The sequence below is a fragment of the Alosa pseudoharengus genome, unplaced genomic scaffold (genome assembly GCF_046254945.1).
Source record: "Alosa pseudoharengus isolate Yale_2024_CS ecotype anadromous, Long Island Sound unplaced genomic scaffold, YU_APseudo_1.1 YU_APseudo_1.1_scf_13, whole genome shotgun sequence".
In the NCBI taxonomy this organism is placed as follows: Eukaryota; Metazoa; Chordata; class Actinopteri; order Clupeiformes; family Clupeidae; genus Alosa; species Alosa pseudoharengus.
The window spans coordinates 37,362,801-37,379,766 of NW_027468598.1; the positions used below are offsets into that span (position 1 = coordinate 37,362,801).

Consider the following 16,966-nt stretch of genomic DNA (forward strand, 5'->3'; position numbering starts at 1 on the left):
ACAGGAGCGATACAGAATGAGATGGTGTTTAAGGATCAAGGGATTGAAAGAGCAGCCAGGTGAAGATATCAGAGCTCAAATTATCCAAATCCTTGGCGCTATCGCCCCATGTATGGAGGCTAAGTTGGAGGATGCTGTGGATGTTGTGCACAGGCTGGGGCAAAGGATAGAAAAGAAGAACAGGCACGTCATAGTTCTATTTACCCAAAGGCGAGTGAAAGAAGAGATTTGGCGTCTGAGCAAAGATGCGGCGGTCTGCAAGGAATATGGCATTCGTTTTGCTGAAGTGCTTCCACGAGAGGATTGGGAAGAGAGAGAAAGGCTTTGGCCCCGAATTGAACAAGCTCGGCGTGAGGGTAAACGAGCCTTCTTCCGAGGGCCCCATGGATATATTGATGGAAAGCGGTTGGAGGAAGTCGGATGAACTCAAAAGGTGAATGCTAATGTGCTTAACAACAATATGTTGAACAGTGGACATTTTAAAGGGATGGAGCTCTTATGAAAAGTTACCGTTTAGGCTACTTAGCTAGTGAGTGGGTTGATTGACAAGTTTTGTCTAATTGTTGGTTTGTCTGTTAGTGTTACTATTCATGGTGAATGTTAAAATTTCATTTGGTTCTTTAAATGTTAGGGGTTTGAAAGACATTGTTAAGAGAAAGGCACTTTTTCTATTCTGTAAGGGGCAGAAATCTCACTGTTTGTTTCTACAAGAGACTCATTCTTCCGTTGCTGATGCACCCTTTTGGTCTAATCAATGGGGTGATAAGATTCTTTTTAGTCACGGATCTAATCGTTCTGGAGGTGTGGCTATATGCTTTAACAGATGTCCAGGGGAAATTTTAACACATAGAGCTGATGTAGAGGGGCACTGGTTAACAGTGGTGTTGAAAAGTGAAAGCTTGCTGCTTATTGTCACGAATGTGTATGGGTACAATAATGATGGTCAGAACAAAAGATTATTGCAGAACATCACTAACGTGATAGCAGAACTGAAAATGTTGTATCCCACTGATCATATTTTAGTAGGAGGTGACTGGAATATGACACCAGATGAATGGGTTGATAGGTGGCCTCCTCGCTTAGGAAGGTTACAGTGTAATGACATGGTTAATAGCTTTGTGACAGATAACAATTTAATGGATGCTTGGCGGGTATTTAATCCCAGAGCTGAGAGTTATTCATGGTTTAAGCCTAATGGCGGATGCAAATCGAGAATAGATTACTGGATGGTGAGCGATAATATCCTGAAGTGCACTTCTCAATCTAAAATCTCCATAGCGCCCCTGACCGATCATTGCTTTATAGATCTGATATTAGAACCCACAAGGAAGGAATTTAGAAACAAAGGATATTGGAAGTTTAATGCCCATTTGTTAAAAAATGAAGATTACTGTGATAAGATAAGAGGAATAATAAGAGAAACTGAAAATAATGATTATATTGTAGGTAATATATGCAGATGGGAATTTACTAAATTTAAAATCAGAGAATTTACGGTAAACTTTTCCAAGGACTTAAACAAAAAAAAGAGGGAATATGAATGTAAGCTGCTTCAAGAGATTACTCAGTGTTGTAGCAAGAGTGAGCTAAATAGCCAGGAGAAAAACAAACTGATGGAGTTACAAACCAAATTAGATGATTTATATCTTGAGAGAGCCCAAGGTGCTTTTATAAGGTCACGAGCCAAATGGATTGAGGCAGGAGAGAAGAATTCCTCATATTTTAGTAACTTGGAGAAAAGTAGACAACAGAGGAATACAATAACAAGTCTTATGTTAAATGGGATTGAATGCAAAGATGTAAAGAGGATAGAAAATGAAGTTTTCACATTTTATTCGAAGTTATACTCATCAGAGTATTCAATAGAAGGTGCTGATGATTTCTTAGATAAAATCCGGAATCATATCCCATGTATTGAGGATTCCTTCAAAGATTTGTGTGAAGCAGAGGTTAGAATTGAGGAATTGGATACAGTTATTATGAAGATGGCTGCAAATAAATCTCCAGGAACGGATGGGCTCACTGCTAATTTTTATAAGTTCTTTTGGAAAGATCTAAGATGTTTACTGTTTAACGCTTTAAAAGAATGTATAGAGAGTAAAGAACTGATGGCAAGCATGAAACAAGGGTTGATTACACTTATTCCAAAGTCAGGCAAAGATAAAAGAATTTTAGATAATTTAAGACCAATAACTTTATTGAATACAGATTACAAGATTCTATCAGGGGTTATTGCTGCGAGGTTAAAGAAAGGCGTGTCTAATATAATTAGTGAGACTCAATCAGGTTTTTTGAAGGGAAGATCAATTCATAATAATGTTAGGCTAGTTTTGGATCTCCTAGACTACAATGACATGCTTCAAGAGAGTGGGTATATTTTATTTTTAGATTTTTATAAAGCGTTTGATTCAGTTGAGCATAATTTCATACTGAAGACTTTAAAATGCTTTGGGTTTGGAGAAAAGTTTATAAATACTGTGGAGATGTTGTACAACAAGATCAATAGCTCTGTGTCTTTAGGACAGGGCACTTGTTCTAGATTTGAAGTTAACAGAGGTATACGTCAGGGTTGCAGTTGCTCACCATTGCTGTTTATTATGGTTGCAGAGTTGTTAGCTATTTACATAAAGAACAGCTATATTGAGGGATTAATGGTAATGGGTAAACAGTTAGTAATAAGTCAGTTAGCGGACGACACAACTTTATTTTTGAAAAATGAAAGTCAGTTTCCGTTAGCCTTACAAATGATCAGTCAATTTTCCAAAGCATCTGGCCTAAAGCTAAACTTAAATAAATGTGAAATAATGCCACTACATGTGTGCCCCCTGCAGTCAGTATGTAATATAGCGATCAAAAGTGAAGTGAAATACTTAGGCATTGTTATCTGTAAAGATAGAACAATATCTGACAATAAGAATGTAGGAGATAACATTGATAAATGTAAATCAATTCTAAATAGATGGCTCCAAAGGGATATCTCTATCTTTGGAAGAATTTTGTTAACAAAGATGGACAGTCTATCCAGACTAATATATTCAGCATTTTCCTTACCCATCTCACAGAAAATGATCAAAGCTATTAACAATATTAATTATAAGTTTATATGGAGAAATAAGTGTCATTATATAAGAAAATGTGATATGGTTAAATCCTATGAAGAGGGGGGAGCCAATGTGATTGATTTTGATGTGATGAATGGTGTTTTGAAACTGAAATGGTTAAAATCCTTTGTTAATAATAGAGATTCCTTTTGGTTTATTCTTCCCAATGGGATCTTTGAGAAAATGGGGGGGATAGATTTTTTGTTACGTTGCGATTTTGAATGTAGCTCTTTACCAGTCAAACTTTCTGCTTTCCACCAGCAGGTCCTTCTCTATTGGAAGTTAATGTACAAGCATAACTTTACACCACACAACACACCGGTATGGAATAATAGATATATCAGGCTCTGTAAAAAATCTGTGTATATGGATGAATGGCGAGCAAAAGGGGTATGGGCTGTTGTCCATTTCATGGATGATTGTGGAAATGTCTTAAAGCATAAAGATTTCTGTATGAGATTTAGCATTAACTGTACAGCAAAGAAGTACAATAACATCCTTAGAGCTATACCAGTTTCTTTGAAATCTTTGATTAAAGAAGATCGCTTTTATTCTAAGACATCACCTGAGATGAGACAACTCCATATAGCAGAAAGAGATATATTCGATTGTACATGCACAAACAGAATTATAAGAAATATATTATTGAAAGAATTTTACCCTAATGTTGTTAAAAGACAGTATATTATGAAAGACTTAAAGGTTGAGGAGGTTAAGGTGTTTAGAAAACATTACATTGCATTTCCTCTCCCTCCTAAAATGAAAGAAGTGCACTTTAAAATGATAAACGAGTACTACCCAACAAATGAATTTTTAAGATCAAAATTTAACTTTGATGTGAACGGTTGTGCTTTTTGTGAAAAAGAAACAGAAAATTTGGAACATCTGTTTTTCCTATGTAATCCTGTGCAGACTTTGTGGAAAGATATGTGGTGCTGGCTTCAATCGAAGTTTGAGACCCCTCCATTAACTTGGAAAGTAATCCGATTTGGTATATGTGATGAGCGGAATGTATCTTTTGTTTTGAATGTTTTGATTTTAGTTACAAAGTTTTTTATCCATAAATGTCGTTTCTTTAAAACTATCCCATGCTTAGTCCATTGGAAGAATGAGTTTAACTCCTTGTATAGATCTTTAATGTTTGTGAAGGATGTAAAAGCCCTGCACCTAGTGTCTCTTTTGTCTGTCTTCAATTTAGTTGTTAATTAAGCCCCTTGTCTTAATTTTATTTTGTTTTTGTTGTGTTGTGTCCTGTGAAGTTATACGGTGCCTTGTTTGTTTGTCTAAAGTTTAATAAAAAAAAAAAAAAAAAAAAAAAAAAAAAAAAAACCAGAGCCCGTCTACGGAGAGCCTTGCCACTCCGTATTAAGTCCCATTGTACCGAATTTTGGTTGCAGTTCCACCAGAGTTCCACTGGGGGCGATCGCCATGAGTGCAGAATGAATGGGAGTCAATGGAGCTAGACGGCTAAATTTGCCTCTTTCACCTGATTGTCGTTGACAAATCTCAGATTTGATTGTAGTTTGTATAACTTCAACATGGGTTATAGGTCAAAAGTTGAATGAACGAGTACTTATGTCCTTTTGATTTCTTACAGGTTGGGTCGTTGTTGCCCATAACACGCTAGCATTGTGCTAATGAATGACGTCATTGACACGTTTGAAAGGCTTTTTAGAACAATTAAGTGACGTTAAAAAATATAATACTCAACCAAGTGTATTATCTTTGCCTCCCCTTTCGAAAACAATATTCAAATTACTTGGAAAAAAATTATATCCCGAGAAAAGTGGATTTTGAGGGGTACAGCTCCATAGACCTCCATGCATTCTGCACTCGTGGACGAGCGCCCTCATGTGGAACCACAGAAGGAACTGCAACCAGTTCAGAACAGTTTAGAAACCGGAAGTTTTCCGAGAGTGGCAGTTCTCCCCTTATTAGACATTCTCTGGTAGTACCCTTTACAATAGGGGATTATCACGCTTCCGGGTTTCACGGGCGGGATTTTTTAATTTTGTGCACGTACACTTCCGGCGCAGTTCAGCAATGGCTGAAATGAAGGCTAGATGTCACTGCTCTGTTCCGCTTTGTACATAGAACAAACAACGCCAACCCATGGATTCCCGACTGAATTGAGTCTAAGGAAGAAGTGAATTAAAGCGGTTCGCCGGGATGAATGGCCCAACTTTAAAATAAAACAAGGTAGCACGTTTGTTTGTAGTCGGCACTTTAGTGAATCAGACTACACTAACGCTACAGGTGCTATCCGGCGGCTAACGAGGATAACTTTACCAATCGGGGTCGCATCAAGCGTCTGAAAATCGGGTTGTGCCCTCCCGTTTTCAGTGGAACAACTGGGGACTGCCAAGAAGGGAGTCCGCTTATAAAAGAGCATCAACTCGCTTAGGCCATGACGTTTGCCCAGCCCTTCCTCTGGAGCAGCCCCTGCCATGTGAGGAAGAGATGGAGGAGGTCCCAGCTTAGGTGGTGATGACAGAACATGATTACGCCTCTGCTCCTAAACCAGGTATGTCAGTGTTTGCCGATGTTCTGAAATGTTGGCCTACCTCCTCATGATGACCTACCAGTACCCCATACTATGCTTAAACCATAGGTAGCACATCCTGTTAGGCAGTGGTGGAATTTAACGAAGTATACTTCGTTACTGTGTAACGTTAAGCTTACTTAAGTAAATGTTCCACGTATTTGTACTTTACTTAAGTAGAATCTATAGTGCATACGTTTGACTTTTTTACTTCGTTACATTTTGCAGCAATTATCTGTACTTTTACTCTACTACTTTTCTACAACACCATCGTTCCTTTACGTACCTTTCTCAACAACATTTATTGTTCAATCTGGACCAGCAGAACTGGCATTACGATCCACCAGACGTTTCCCTTGTCTACCCCGTTAATTTTCAGACTCTCATGTTTTTACTAGAGTAAATATTTCTCTGCTTATTTGTACTTTTACTTAAGTAATGAGTTTCAGTACTTCCTCCACCACTGCTGTTAGGTAGAAATGATAATATAAATGTCTATCAGAATGCCCTACTGCTCATTATATTTTGCTTAAACCATAGATAGCACACCCTGACAGGTAAGAAATGTCTATCAGGATGTGCTACCTATGGTTTAAGCACAGAACGGGTTATTAGTACGTCATACCGTGGGTAGGTCAGCTTTTCAGAACACTGGCACAAAATGTTTAGTGTTATTGATGTCCCAGCATTTGACTAATACTACAATTTTAAAAGCTTCATCCCAAGTACAAACGTTGCATTTTATATCTTACTTGATTAAACGTAAAGGTGAATATTGAGCTATAAAAAGCTATTTCACGTAGCTTTAGAGGTCCAAACTACTTCCAATATGCAAGTCACAAACAATCTGGGTCAAATGTTTTCATTTTTCTCTCATCTCATACAGGTGCACTGGATGCTGCTGTTGCACGCATACAGCAATTGGAAGACCAAGTCAAGGAGCTGATAAGAGCTGTCACAGCTGAAAGTGGGTTGGGTGCATTTTCACAGATTTTGTGTTTTTTACACAAGATTCACAGCAATACGCAGGGTCAAGGAATACCGCATCTGGGAACACACTCTCCCTCTAACCTTGTCTGGGACAGTCAACCAGCTGTGGACCGTCTGTTGTGTGATGACCAACTTCCAGGGACCACTTGATTTAAAAGGCTACATCCCTGTAGTGTTTCCCCGATCCCATGCATTTAACTATATACTGAAAACATTGTATAGATGTACATAATTGAATGAAAAGTCATTCATCTATAATAAATTCTAGTCAGTCTGTCATGAAGGTATTCAAAATAATGTAAATAATGCAAATATGTAAATAAATATGTAATAATGTAAATAAATATGTAATAACGTACATAATGTAAATATGTAATACTGTAGTAAGTAATGTACTCAGAAAAGGGAATTAATAAAATCCTTTATTCATTCAGTTCATTTCACTTTCTGCTGTAGATACACATTCATATATGTACCAAAGAAGTACAGGTCCACCTTCTTTTTCATGTCTTTTATCACTTCATCATGAACCTCGCGGCACAGGTCCGAACCTGGAGTCGACCATGGTGAGTTGAGACAAGCCACGCAGCACTAATGATATTAGTGGTTGCGGCCTGAGGCTTTTCAGTCCTTTTCCAAGAGACAAGACTTGCGGGTCAGGGAGGGATCCTAAAACATAAAATTAAAAACAGTAAGTGTTAAATTATCCACACATCTCTTTAGCTTGTTTTGGTTTTCAATTCTGATGTCAAGAGTCTTTCTGGAGAATTGCTCACTGCAGTGTTCTATATCATATGGTAGCCAACAGTATGATATTGTTACAGTATTAACATTACCTGTGTATGCTTGATAGAGTGTTGATTTGCATACGCTGATGGCTTTGGTTCCCTAACAACCAAGTCCTGAACCGGCTCTGCATACACCTAGACCTGACAGCCATCACCCTGTCAACGATGTTGGACACTGGTGGACAAAACTATAATTAATGCATAAATACTGTGGATTGTTGATTCTAGCAAAAGAAGGCTCATATGCTGACGTTAGCTAGCTGACACTGACAGAGGCTAAAGTTCTTCCTATCAGAATAAATGGAATGGGTGCATTGACTCGTTTAAAGCTGAATAATCTTACTTTAGTTGGGTTTAACGTAGGTTAAACACGTTATAACCATACGACCATCTGAGTTGACGTTAGCATAAGCTAACCTACCTAGCTAATGTAATGTTATGTTAGCTAGCTAGCCACTCACCTTCATAGTCGTAGATGAAGTTCTCGAAAAAGAAACTGTATCCCTTGTCCACTTTGGAGCGGGCTGTGATGCAGTGTTGTTCAGTTAGTCGATGGTACGTCAGAAAAAGTTATTTTAGGTAAATTTACCAGGGATGCAGTATAAGTAAACTTGGGCTCATCCATCACGGGTACGCCAGAGAGATGAATGATTCACCGGAAGTGGCAGTGCACAAAAATCATGAATGCGGAAGTACGTCGTATCAGCGTGATAATGGCTTATTGCAAGGGTTCCCTCACAAACGTCTTAAAGTGACAGGCACTCAATTAGACTCTACTGCCACAAATTGAATCCAATTCTGTGGGAAACACTGGTGTGTGTGTGTGTGTGTGTGTGTGTGTGTACCTTCTGGGGGAGAGCTGCTGGTCCTTTCCTGCCTGGCCTGTTGGTCATCACGTGACTGGAACTCTGCTCTCCACACACACTGCCCCCTGCTGTCTGCAGAGCTGAACAGCTCCATGTGGAAGGAGGCAGCAGCTTTATAAACCTCAAAGAAGTTGGGGGTGGTGGCGCTGTACCTCAGCATCAGCTCCTCTGGGTTGACCTTAGAGCGAGGGTCAGTCCTCAGGCTGTAGAAGTCCTCCATCTGAAGAGGCCTGACAGGTGGAGGTTTTGCCTTCCAAACACCGCCCAACTCGTCCTCATCGTTCTTCACCAGCCGCTTCAGATGGGGATCCTCAGGCAGGAGGTAGGTGCGGTAAGACAGGGGTGACGAGCTGCCCTCATAGACCAGCACAAGTGAGTGGACCGTGGGAAACAGCCAAGATCTCAAATAGGAGATGACTCCAAGTAGAGAGAAGGAGGGGTGGAGAAGTCTGGCATGGTGTCGGGTCAGCTCACACTCCTCCACACACACTCCACTGTCTCGCCCATGCAGGACCCTCACAGCATCACGCACAGACGCCTCACAACCCCCCAAACAGAGGAAATGTGGCAGATGGATCTCCTCCAGCTCTCCTGACATGACCCTGATGTCCATCAGAGGACCAGCTGGTCTGGACTGCATGTGGGCCAGTTCTGCAGCAAAGGCATGCCAGTTCATGAAGCAGTACTGCAGGGTGACTGGACCAGCACACGTCCAGCGCAGACCAGACTCTGGGCACTCGTAGCTCCCTGCAGGAGAGCTCAGGCTGTAGGTGGAGACGCTCTTCTCTGTGGAGACTTCAGGCTTCATCAGGACCCAGTGGCTGGAGTCTGGAACTTCAGCACAGGATTCACAGCTCCTCTGTGGGGCATCACTGTGGTGCTCCTCCCTTTAACACACACACACACACACACACACACACATGCACACACAAACACACACACACACGCACAGAGTTACAGGCCTGGTATCTGTTGCTTCCTGTATTTGTTTCAGCAGGGACGTGCACAGGGGGGTTGCTCAGGTTGCCCGGGCAACTGTCCATATGGCCTTCTCGACTCACGTTGCCCTTCCGAGGGGAAACTAAATAAATAAATAAATAAATCGTAGGCTACAATGGATGCAGAATTTCACGTAGGCCTAGATAAAAAAAAATCGCAAAGCCTCATTCACTCCCATTCGAGCACAGAAAGTGAAAGTCAGTAGGGGAAGGGCAAACTCTGTTTACGTGGCTGAAGCGCTGTACGCTTCACCGGCACCTGAGCTGAGCCTGCATGAGCGGCCTTAGAAGGAGATTGTTGCGAAACCACGTTGTCAGAAAAAGTGAGTTTGTGATGTATAACAAAAGAACGATCATCATCAAGTTTTATGAAATGAATTCAAATCTTCATAAATCCTGGCTGAGTTTGCCACGTTTAGCCTAAATAATCAGACAGATAGCTCGCAGACAAGCAGCCCGTTAGCACATAGCCAGTTTTGGTAGGCATTAGGCCTGGGGTAGGCAAACTGTGGCCCGCGCACCAAGCACTTTCATCCGGCCCGCCGAGCATTTAATTTGCTTATCAGGCTGCTCGCTATTTTTTTCCTGTGACAGAGACGACATTGGTTAGCTTTACTGCAAACTGCTTTTCACTCTTAGAGAACGTTTACAATGTCAAAACATCATGTTAAATAGAGATTATAGGCCTACTCTTAGTTATCTCCTTTGCAGCAGAACTAACTTGAAAATTATGCTACTAGCCTACTGTGCGGCCCGGCGGCCAATTTTCAAAACCCAATGTGGCCCTTGAGCAAAAATGTTTGCCCACCCCTGCATTAGGCAAACTAAGCTAAACGTATGCTGATAGTTAGTTTCTCACATTTTGTTTTAGCAAGTAGAATGAATGATGGAAGTAATGCATCACATTAATTATTTTATTCAAAATGGTTAAATGCCTAAATCCTATTCACTATTTTGGGTATTGTTTGAAGCCAAGATGCCCACTGAAAAGAGGCGGATTCAGGAAAGGGAGAGACAATTCAGGGAGGCAGCAAAGGGCAGCACATCACTGCTGGGTTGGCTGCGAAAAAGCCAACCAGCAGGTGAGACAGAAACTTTCTGTGATAAAGATGACATGACACTGTGTAAGCGAATTGATTAATTAATCAGACTCATATTTTAGCCTACTAATGGCAATGTTTCAAAATTACATTACATTTAAGATGAGGAGCAGTCACAAGCCTCCAGAACATGTGAGGAAAATGAATGTGGACCAGGAGGAGGCACATAGGGCAGGTAGGCCCAAGTGATGATCACCAAATATGAGATGAGAGGACCATGCTAGAAAGTACAGGGTTAAAGAGCTACATGCTAAATAATTGTAATCTAAAAAACATAGGCTATCATTTCAAAGATCTTTCCTGAGCAGAACATAAATAGCACTAGTGGTAATGGCAATAACAATAATATGTAATTGGTCAGATGATGAGCCCACATTTGGAGAAACCTATCAGTGACTTGATAGGATATTGATAGGGATATTGATGTTGGTGATTTTCATGACTCAAGTTTTGTTTTTCTGTGTTATTAGTTAAGGTGATTGAGTGCTGTATTTCAGTGTTTTACTTATATTTATATATATAGAAGTGTATATATATTTTAATAAAGACCCTGTTATTCTCAGTCCTTCATATAGCCTGTGAGTTTTTTTTTTTTGGGGGGGTGCCCTTTTTTCAGGTCAGAGCAACTGCCCCTCAAAATTCCTGTGCACGTCCCTGTGTTTCAGCTACCTGATTCTCACCTGTAATCACCTTTGATTACCTGCGGGTGTCAGACCCCTTTACGACCTGGCCACACCACACCTGTCCTCCTCACCTCAATGACCTGGGCACACCACACCTGTCCTCCTCACCTTAATGACCTGGCCACACCACACCTGTCCTCCTCGCCTTAATGACCTGGCCACACCACACCTGTCCTGCTCACCTTAATGACCTGGTCACACCACACCTGTCCTGCTCACCTTAATGACCTGGCCACACCACACCTGTCCTGCTCACCTTAATGACCTGGCCACACCACACCTGTCCTCCTCACCTTAATGACCTGGCCACACCACACCTGTCCTCCCCACCTTAATGACCTGGCCACAAGCTGCAAGCAGTACGAGACATGGCATTTTCCAAAATCCAACATCTATTTTCAAATGTCCACATTCCACAGAAGATTCTACATGAAATGGACAGTACAACTGTACAGGTGGTGAGGAAATGGCTCTCCCTTAACACACACACACCTCTCCCTTAACACACACACACATCTCTCCCTTAACACACACACACCTCTCTCTTAACACACACACACACATCTCTCCCTTAACACACACACACCTCTCCCTTAACACACACACACATCCCTCCCTTAACACACACACCTCTCCCTTAACACACACACACCTCTCCCTTGACACACACACACACCTCTCCCTTCACACACACACACCTCTCCCTTAAAGGAAAATTCCGGTATTTAGCACTTTGAGTCCCTTTTCTGGTTTATTTTGGATGAACTAGAGTGGTGGACATCGAAATTTTGACGATTGGTCCTGTCTCGACTTTTCTGACTCGTTTTGAATCGCCTTTCACTACTCAGAGTGGCTGCCAACAGGCATACTCAAACATGTCCTAAAACAACCCTTAACATTAATTTTCAAAACTGTGCAACTCCAGGGTACCCCCAGAATTGTCAGACCTAAATTTAAGACTTTTTAAGACCTTTTTAATACCACTTCAGATGAAATTTAATACCTACATCGCACCCATTCGGATAGAATACAAATTATTAAAGGTAAGATTAAACCTCAAATAATTACTATTTACAAGTGTTTGAACATGCCAACATGAACATGACATGAAATGCGCTATATAAATAAATAAACTTGACTTGACTTTAGCAACGCATCCATGACAGCTAGTGGCCTTGCCAAATAGACGCACACAAATCATGACGCTAATATGCGAGGTTCTGGTAGGCCTACTGGTTATGGTTTTGTGCTATACATTAATAATAGCAAAGTTTTAAGTTGACTATTTTAATTGCATGGTTATTTTTTGTCAACATACGCTCACAACCTACTGTCGTTAAAATGAGGCCTAAGCAAAATAGGCTACAAGGCTGTCTGTGTGTCACAAACACGACTGACCCCCTTACTCAACAGTTCGCGATATTTTTATTTTATGTTAACATGCTCAGTCAAAACCTTCCGTCGCAAATTGTGAAAACAGACGGGATAGGCATAGGCTACGGTTTATATTGCGTCGCTTTACACATACTGTTAGTTGCATTGATCAAAAACTGTAACAATAATAGTAGGCTACATCGGGTGGCAGCAGGCTATCTGTTCAAGTCAAAGGTGACACCCAAAATGAATGACCTCCCCTGACAAGAGTTCGCGATAGTAAGAAATTGTCTACATTGATGCACGGAAAGAACACAGCCTCCAAATTCGCACATAGAGCTCACAATATCATATCCAAAAAAGTTAAACGGATTGGGCAACCTCATCAGCTGTCTCGATGGTGTCACTATAATCCAACTTTGACCGTCCTCCAGACGTGTTCTTTTTTTTTTAAGCAACCGCCCCAGGCCAATGAGACAAAGCTACAACATAAACAAAGCGAAACTCATGGCTGACGTATCTTCTTGAGCGGTCTCTGATTGAAGAAGAAAGTTCTCAAGAACACTATTAGGTCTTTAAATATTTACCATCACACACATTCATTCATCGGAGCTAATATTTGTAGTTGCCTTAAAAAAGGAAAAGAAAAGGTGATAGACCCCCCCCTCCTATTTTTTTTTTCTCACCGGATCTGCATCGATCTCAAATATGACATTTCTAAAATCAAATTGACGGAAATCTGTCGTACGACGGAGAACTTTAATCCTTGTCTGATTTACGCTACGTGAGGATATTAGACTAAATCTACTGATCATTTGAAAAATGAAGACCTCCGTGAAAAAATTCCAGACTTTGAGGTGAAATTCAATACTTTTTAAGGCCTTAATTTAGGAAAATGAAATGTAATACTTTTTAATACTTTTAAGACTCCGCGGGTACCCTAAACTCACCGAGTGGTTAGTACCTTCTGTGTAAAAGCCCGTCTTCAGATAATCCTCACGAAGTACAACCTCGCACTGTGGTTTCCCTCCATCCATTCACCCTTCTGCATGCTGCATGACCCCCCCAACATCTGGAGTCAGCAGCCCACATCATGAACAGCTGTAGCTCTCTTAAAGGGCTGTGTATACTGCCAGACATGACAGACTTGTGGACCTCATAGCTGCTCAGATCCCACGCACAGAGGAAGAGCAGACCTATAAACACACCACTGTCCACTCTGAATGGTTTAATTCAGCCTTTGATTTCTGCCATCGAGAATCTAGGATACAAATGCCAGCTCATTGTGTTAGTGTTTGATAGCCTAGGTCATGTACATAGGTTGGTGGTCCGTGGACGTTGCATTGGGGGACTATATAGAACTAAGGCCAAGCAGCTAGTGAAGTACTGTTCCATATCAGCAGTTATAGGAACCATGTTTATTTGGAAGAGACCATGTTTCCTACAGTATACCCCTGAACCTCATGATCGATTTCTGAACTGCTTTAATTTACTGGATTATTCAGAAGATTTGATTCCTAATGTAACTTGACTTGTAAAGTGGAATCAAATAAAGTATATAACGTGTATGTGTGTGTGTGTGTATGTAGTGCTTCAGACACATGTAGGAGTCTCTCTCTCTGTCTGTGTGTGTGTGTGTGTGTGTGTGTGTGTAGTTCATCAGACCTATGTAGGAGTGAGTGTGTGTGTGTGTGTGTAGTTCTTCATCAGACCTACGTAGGAGTGTGTGTGGTGTGTGTGTGTGTGTGTGTTGATGTGTGTGTGTGTGTGTATGTATGTAGTGCTTCAGACACATGTAGGAGTCTCTCTCTCTGTGTGCGTGTGTGTGTGTGTGTGTGCGTATTGATGTGTGTGTGTGTGCGTATTGATGTGTGTGTGTGTATGTATTGATGTGTGTGCGTGTCCGTGTGTGTATGTATTGATGTGTGTGTGTGTGTGTATTGATGTGTGTGTGTGTGTGTGTGTGTGTGTGTGTGTGTGTGTGTTGTCCACCAGACTCACTTGTGAGTGTCCAGAGAGAGCAGCTGTGCTCCTGGGTCCTGCTGGGCTTTGTCTCTGAGGTGCAGCTCTGCAGCATCTGAGGAGTGGGAGCTGATAGTGAAGGCTGCTGCTGCTGCTGCTGGACTCTCCTTTCTGAAGATAGGCACATTAGGCTCCTCACCCACTCTAGAAGGTAATTAATATTAATGTGTTAACACTCATTAGTTTCTCTAGTTTACACACTATACACTGCACACACACACACACACACACACACTGCGAGTGTATACTGTGAGACATGTAAAAAAAGACAATAACACATTCACGTTGCAATCAGGAATTATTTGAACAAAAACGGTAATCTCACATAGACTAATAAATCTTTTATATTTGCACTGTTTGGCTGGCAGCCTCTTAAGTACTCTACATAGGCATCAGTTCTAGGCTCAATTTCATTTCCAGGGAAAGCTTTTTTTTGTTTTAGATATAGTCCAGAGCACATGAATGGATGTCAAAGCAGGGGGCAGTCAAAGAAAGAGAGGATGACAGGAACGACAGAGAGAGGGAAGAAAGATGGATGAAAGGAAAGCAGGAACACAGTGGAGACAGACGAAAGAGAGAATCTGAGGACAGAAAATCAGACAAGCATCCATGTTGGGTGTCATGTTCTAAAGACATGAGTAAGGTACAGTATTTAGATATTTACTCACTTTAGTTCCTCCAGTTTACAGTGTGGGTCCTTCACTAGAGCAGAGAGCTCCTCTACAGCTGAGTCACTCAGTTTATTTACACTCCTACAGAGCACACTTTTACTCAGGTCCAGCAGTCTGAGTCTTGAGGAGAGTGATGTGAGAGCAGAGGCCAGATAGGAACAGCTCTTCTCTGTCAGGTTACAGTTACTCAGCCTGGAGACACATCATGATACATCTGAATATTACTCCCCAATCATCTACTCACAAACACATTTACACACCCACACACACACACACAACCTCTCCCTCAGACTCACACATCCCCACACACACATCTTTGTATACACAAACACGTTCTCTCCCACATACTGTAGACAAACACACAATTAAACACACAAAACACAAAAAAGGAAAACATACTCCTTAAATGATGATGGATTTTGTTGAAAGAAATGGACACATTGAGTTACAAATATGACATAACCATCAAGAGATGCAAGCAGGGCCGGAGTGGGGCCACTTTTCAGCTCTTACTATCCGGGAGTTTCAGGCAAGACCGGCCCACGTACTGTAGATAAATAAGGCAACATTTCAGCTCTTACTATCCGGGAGCTTCAGGCAAGACCGGCCCACGTAGTGGTGGTGGAAATTGGATAAATAAGGCAACATTTCAGCTCTTACTATCCTGTAGTTTTTATTAGTACCAATATTCCACTATTCCACAAGGATAGGTTGATAAGTTAACAAAAACAGGAAGGAAGAAATAAAGCATTTGAAATGTATCCCACAACTCCACTAACAGGCATATTGAACTACTGTATTGTTTACATGTTTTTTCTGCATGGGTCAGCTATCATGTTGTTGTTTGGTGATTTGCTCCTTTACTACACCCACTTCTGAGCAAACAAAGCATATTGATCATGTAGCCTACTGCTGTCATATAGCGTACTGTTCTTTCTTACATAAAATAACTTTAATTCATGGTTAACTCTATTATCCTTTCTACTTGTCCCTGTAGTCATAGCTAATTTCGGGCTCATAATTTTCAGCGGGGGACTGGCTGATCTGCTGCTCAGAGGCTACTTTTGTTTTTAGGCCTAGGCTACTGCATACACAGATGACAGATCAAGTTTTATCAATATTTGCATAATATTTGCAAAGTCTATGAATCGCCATATTGGATGATAAAAAGGCTAATATTTTGATTAATTTAATATGTTGCTTGTGATTAGGTTGACAACACTACAACGTCCAGTATTAGCCCAATAATTACACCGCTATAATCATGGCTATCTCTCTTTACCAGTTGCCACTTATGTCTGTCCTCTTCAAAAAAAATCTGGAAGCTTGACACCACAGGTTACTCTATACAACCACAGGTGGCAGTGTGGTGACTATATAAAACATATTGATGTCAACAGGGCATTTTGCCCATGTTCAGGGTGGAAAATAAAAAAGAAAGATTTGCATAAGACAAGTCAAATTGGTGTTTTCAAAAAGAAGGGATCATGGAGAATAAAGAAAAACTTATTTAAAAAATCGTTGTATATTCCCACAAGGTGTTTGGGTGCTCTGAAAATTATAACCAAAATGATTTTTCAGACTAGTGAGGTCTGCTGTTCAGACCCTAAAGGGATTTGTTTTCTGTTCATTGCTTTTTGTGAAAGTGTTTCTACTTATCTCAGTAAGGAAAATAAATCAAGAGCCTATGTTGAGTACAAATATGTCTTCTGAAGGCTTAAACAGAGCCCAGCCAAAAACTCTCATAAGATTTGTATCAACTTTGAGGGACAGCTATGACCATGCAGGATTATCCAGACCAAACGTGACGATTTTGCTACATACTATTCCT

The 16,966-nt window shown here is 40.9% G+C and overlaps 1 protein-coding gene and 1 long non-coding RNA gene across 4 annotated transcripts in view; both read right to left on the reverse strand.

The window, feature by feature from the left end:
- LOC143122160 (uncharacterized) overlaps positions 1-16,966 on the reverse strand; it is an 85,559-nt gene that overhangs the window by 13,802 nt on the left and 54,791 nt on the right. For all 3 annotated transcript variants that reach the window (XM_076282991.1, XM_076282992.1, XM_076282990.1), the window contains 3 exons: positions 15,133-15,327; positions 14,444-14,608; positions 8,267-9,174 (listed from right to left, as the gene is read on the reverse strand). In XM_076282991.1, coding sequence (XP_076139106.1) covers positions 8,267-9,174; positions 14,444-14,608; positions 15,133-15,327 — 1,268 coding nt within the window. The remainder of the gene's footprint in view (positions 1-8,266; positions 9,175-14,443; positions 14,609-15,132; positions 15,328-16,966) is intronic.
- LOC143122165 (uncharacterized) lies at positions 7,214-8,253 on the reverse strand. Its single transcript, XR_012986611.1, has 3 exons — positions 7,883-8,253; positions 7,470-7,596; positions 7,214-7,302 (listed from the first exon to the last, which is right to left on the reverse strand). It is a non-coding gene; the product is annotated as an uncharacterized LOC143122165 (long non-coding RNA).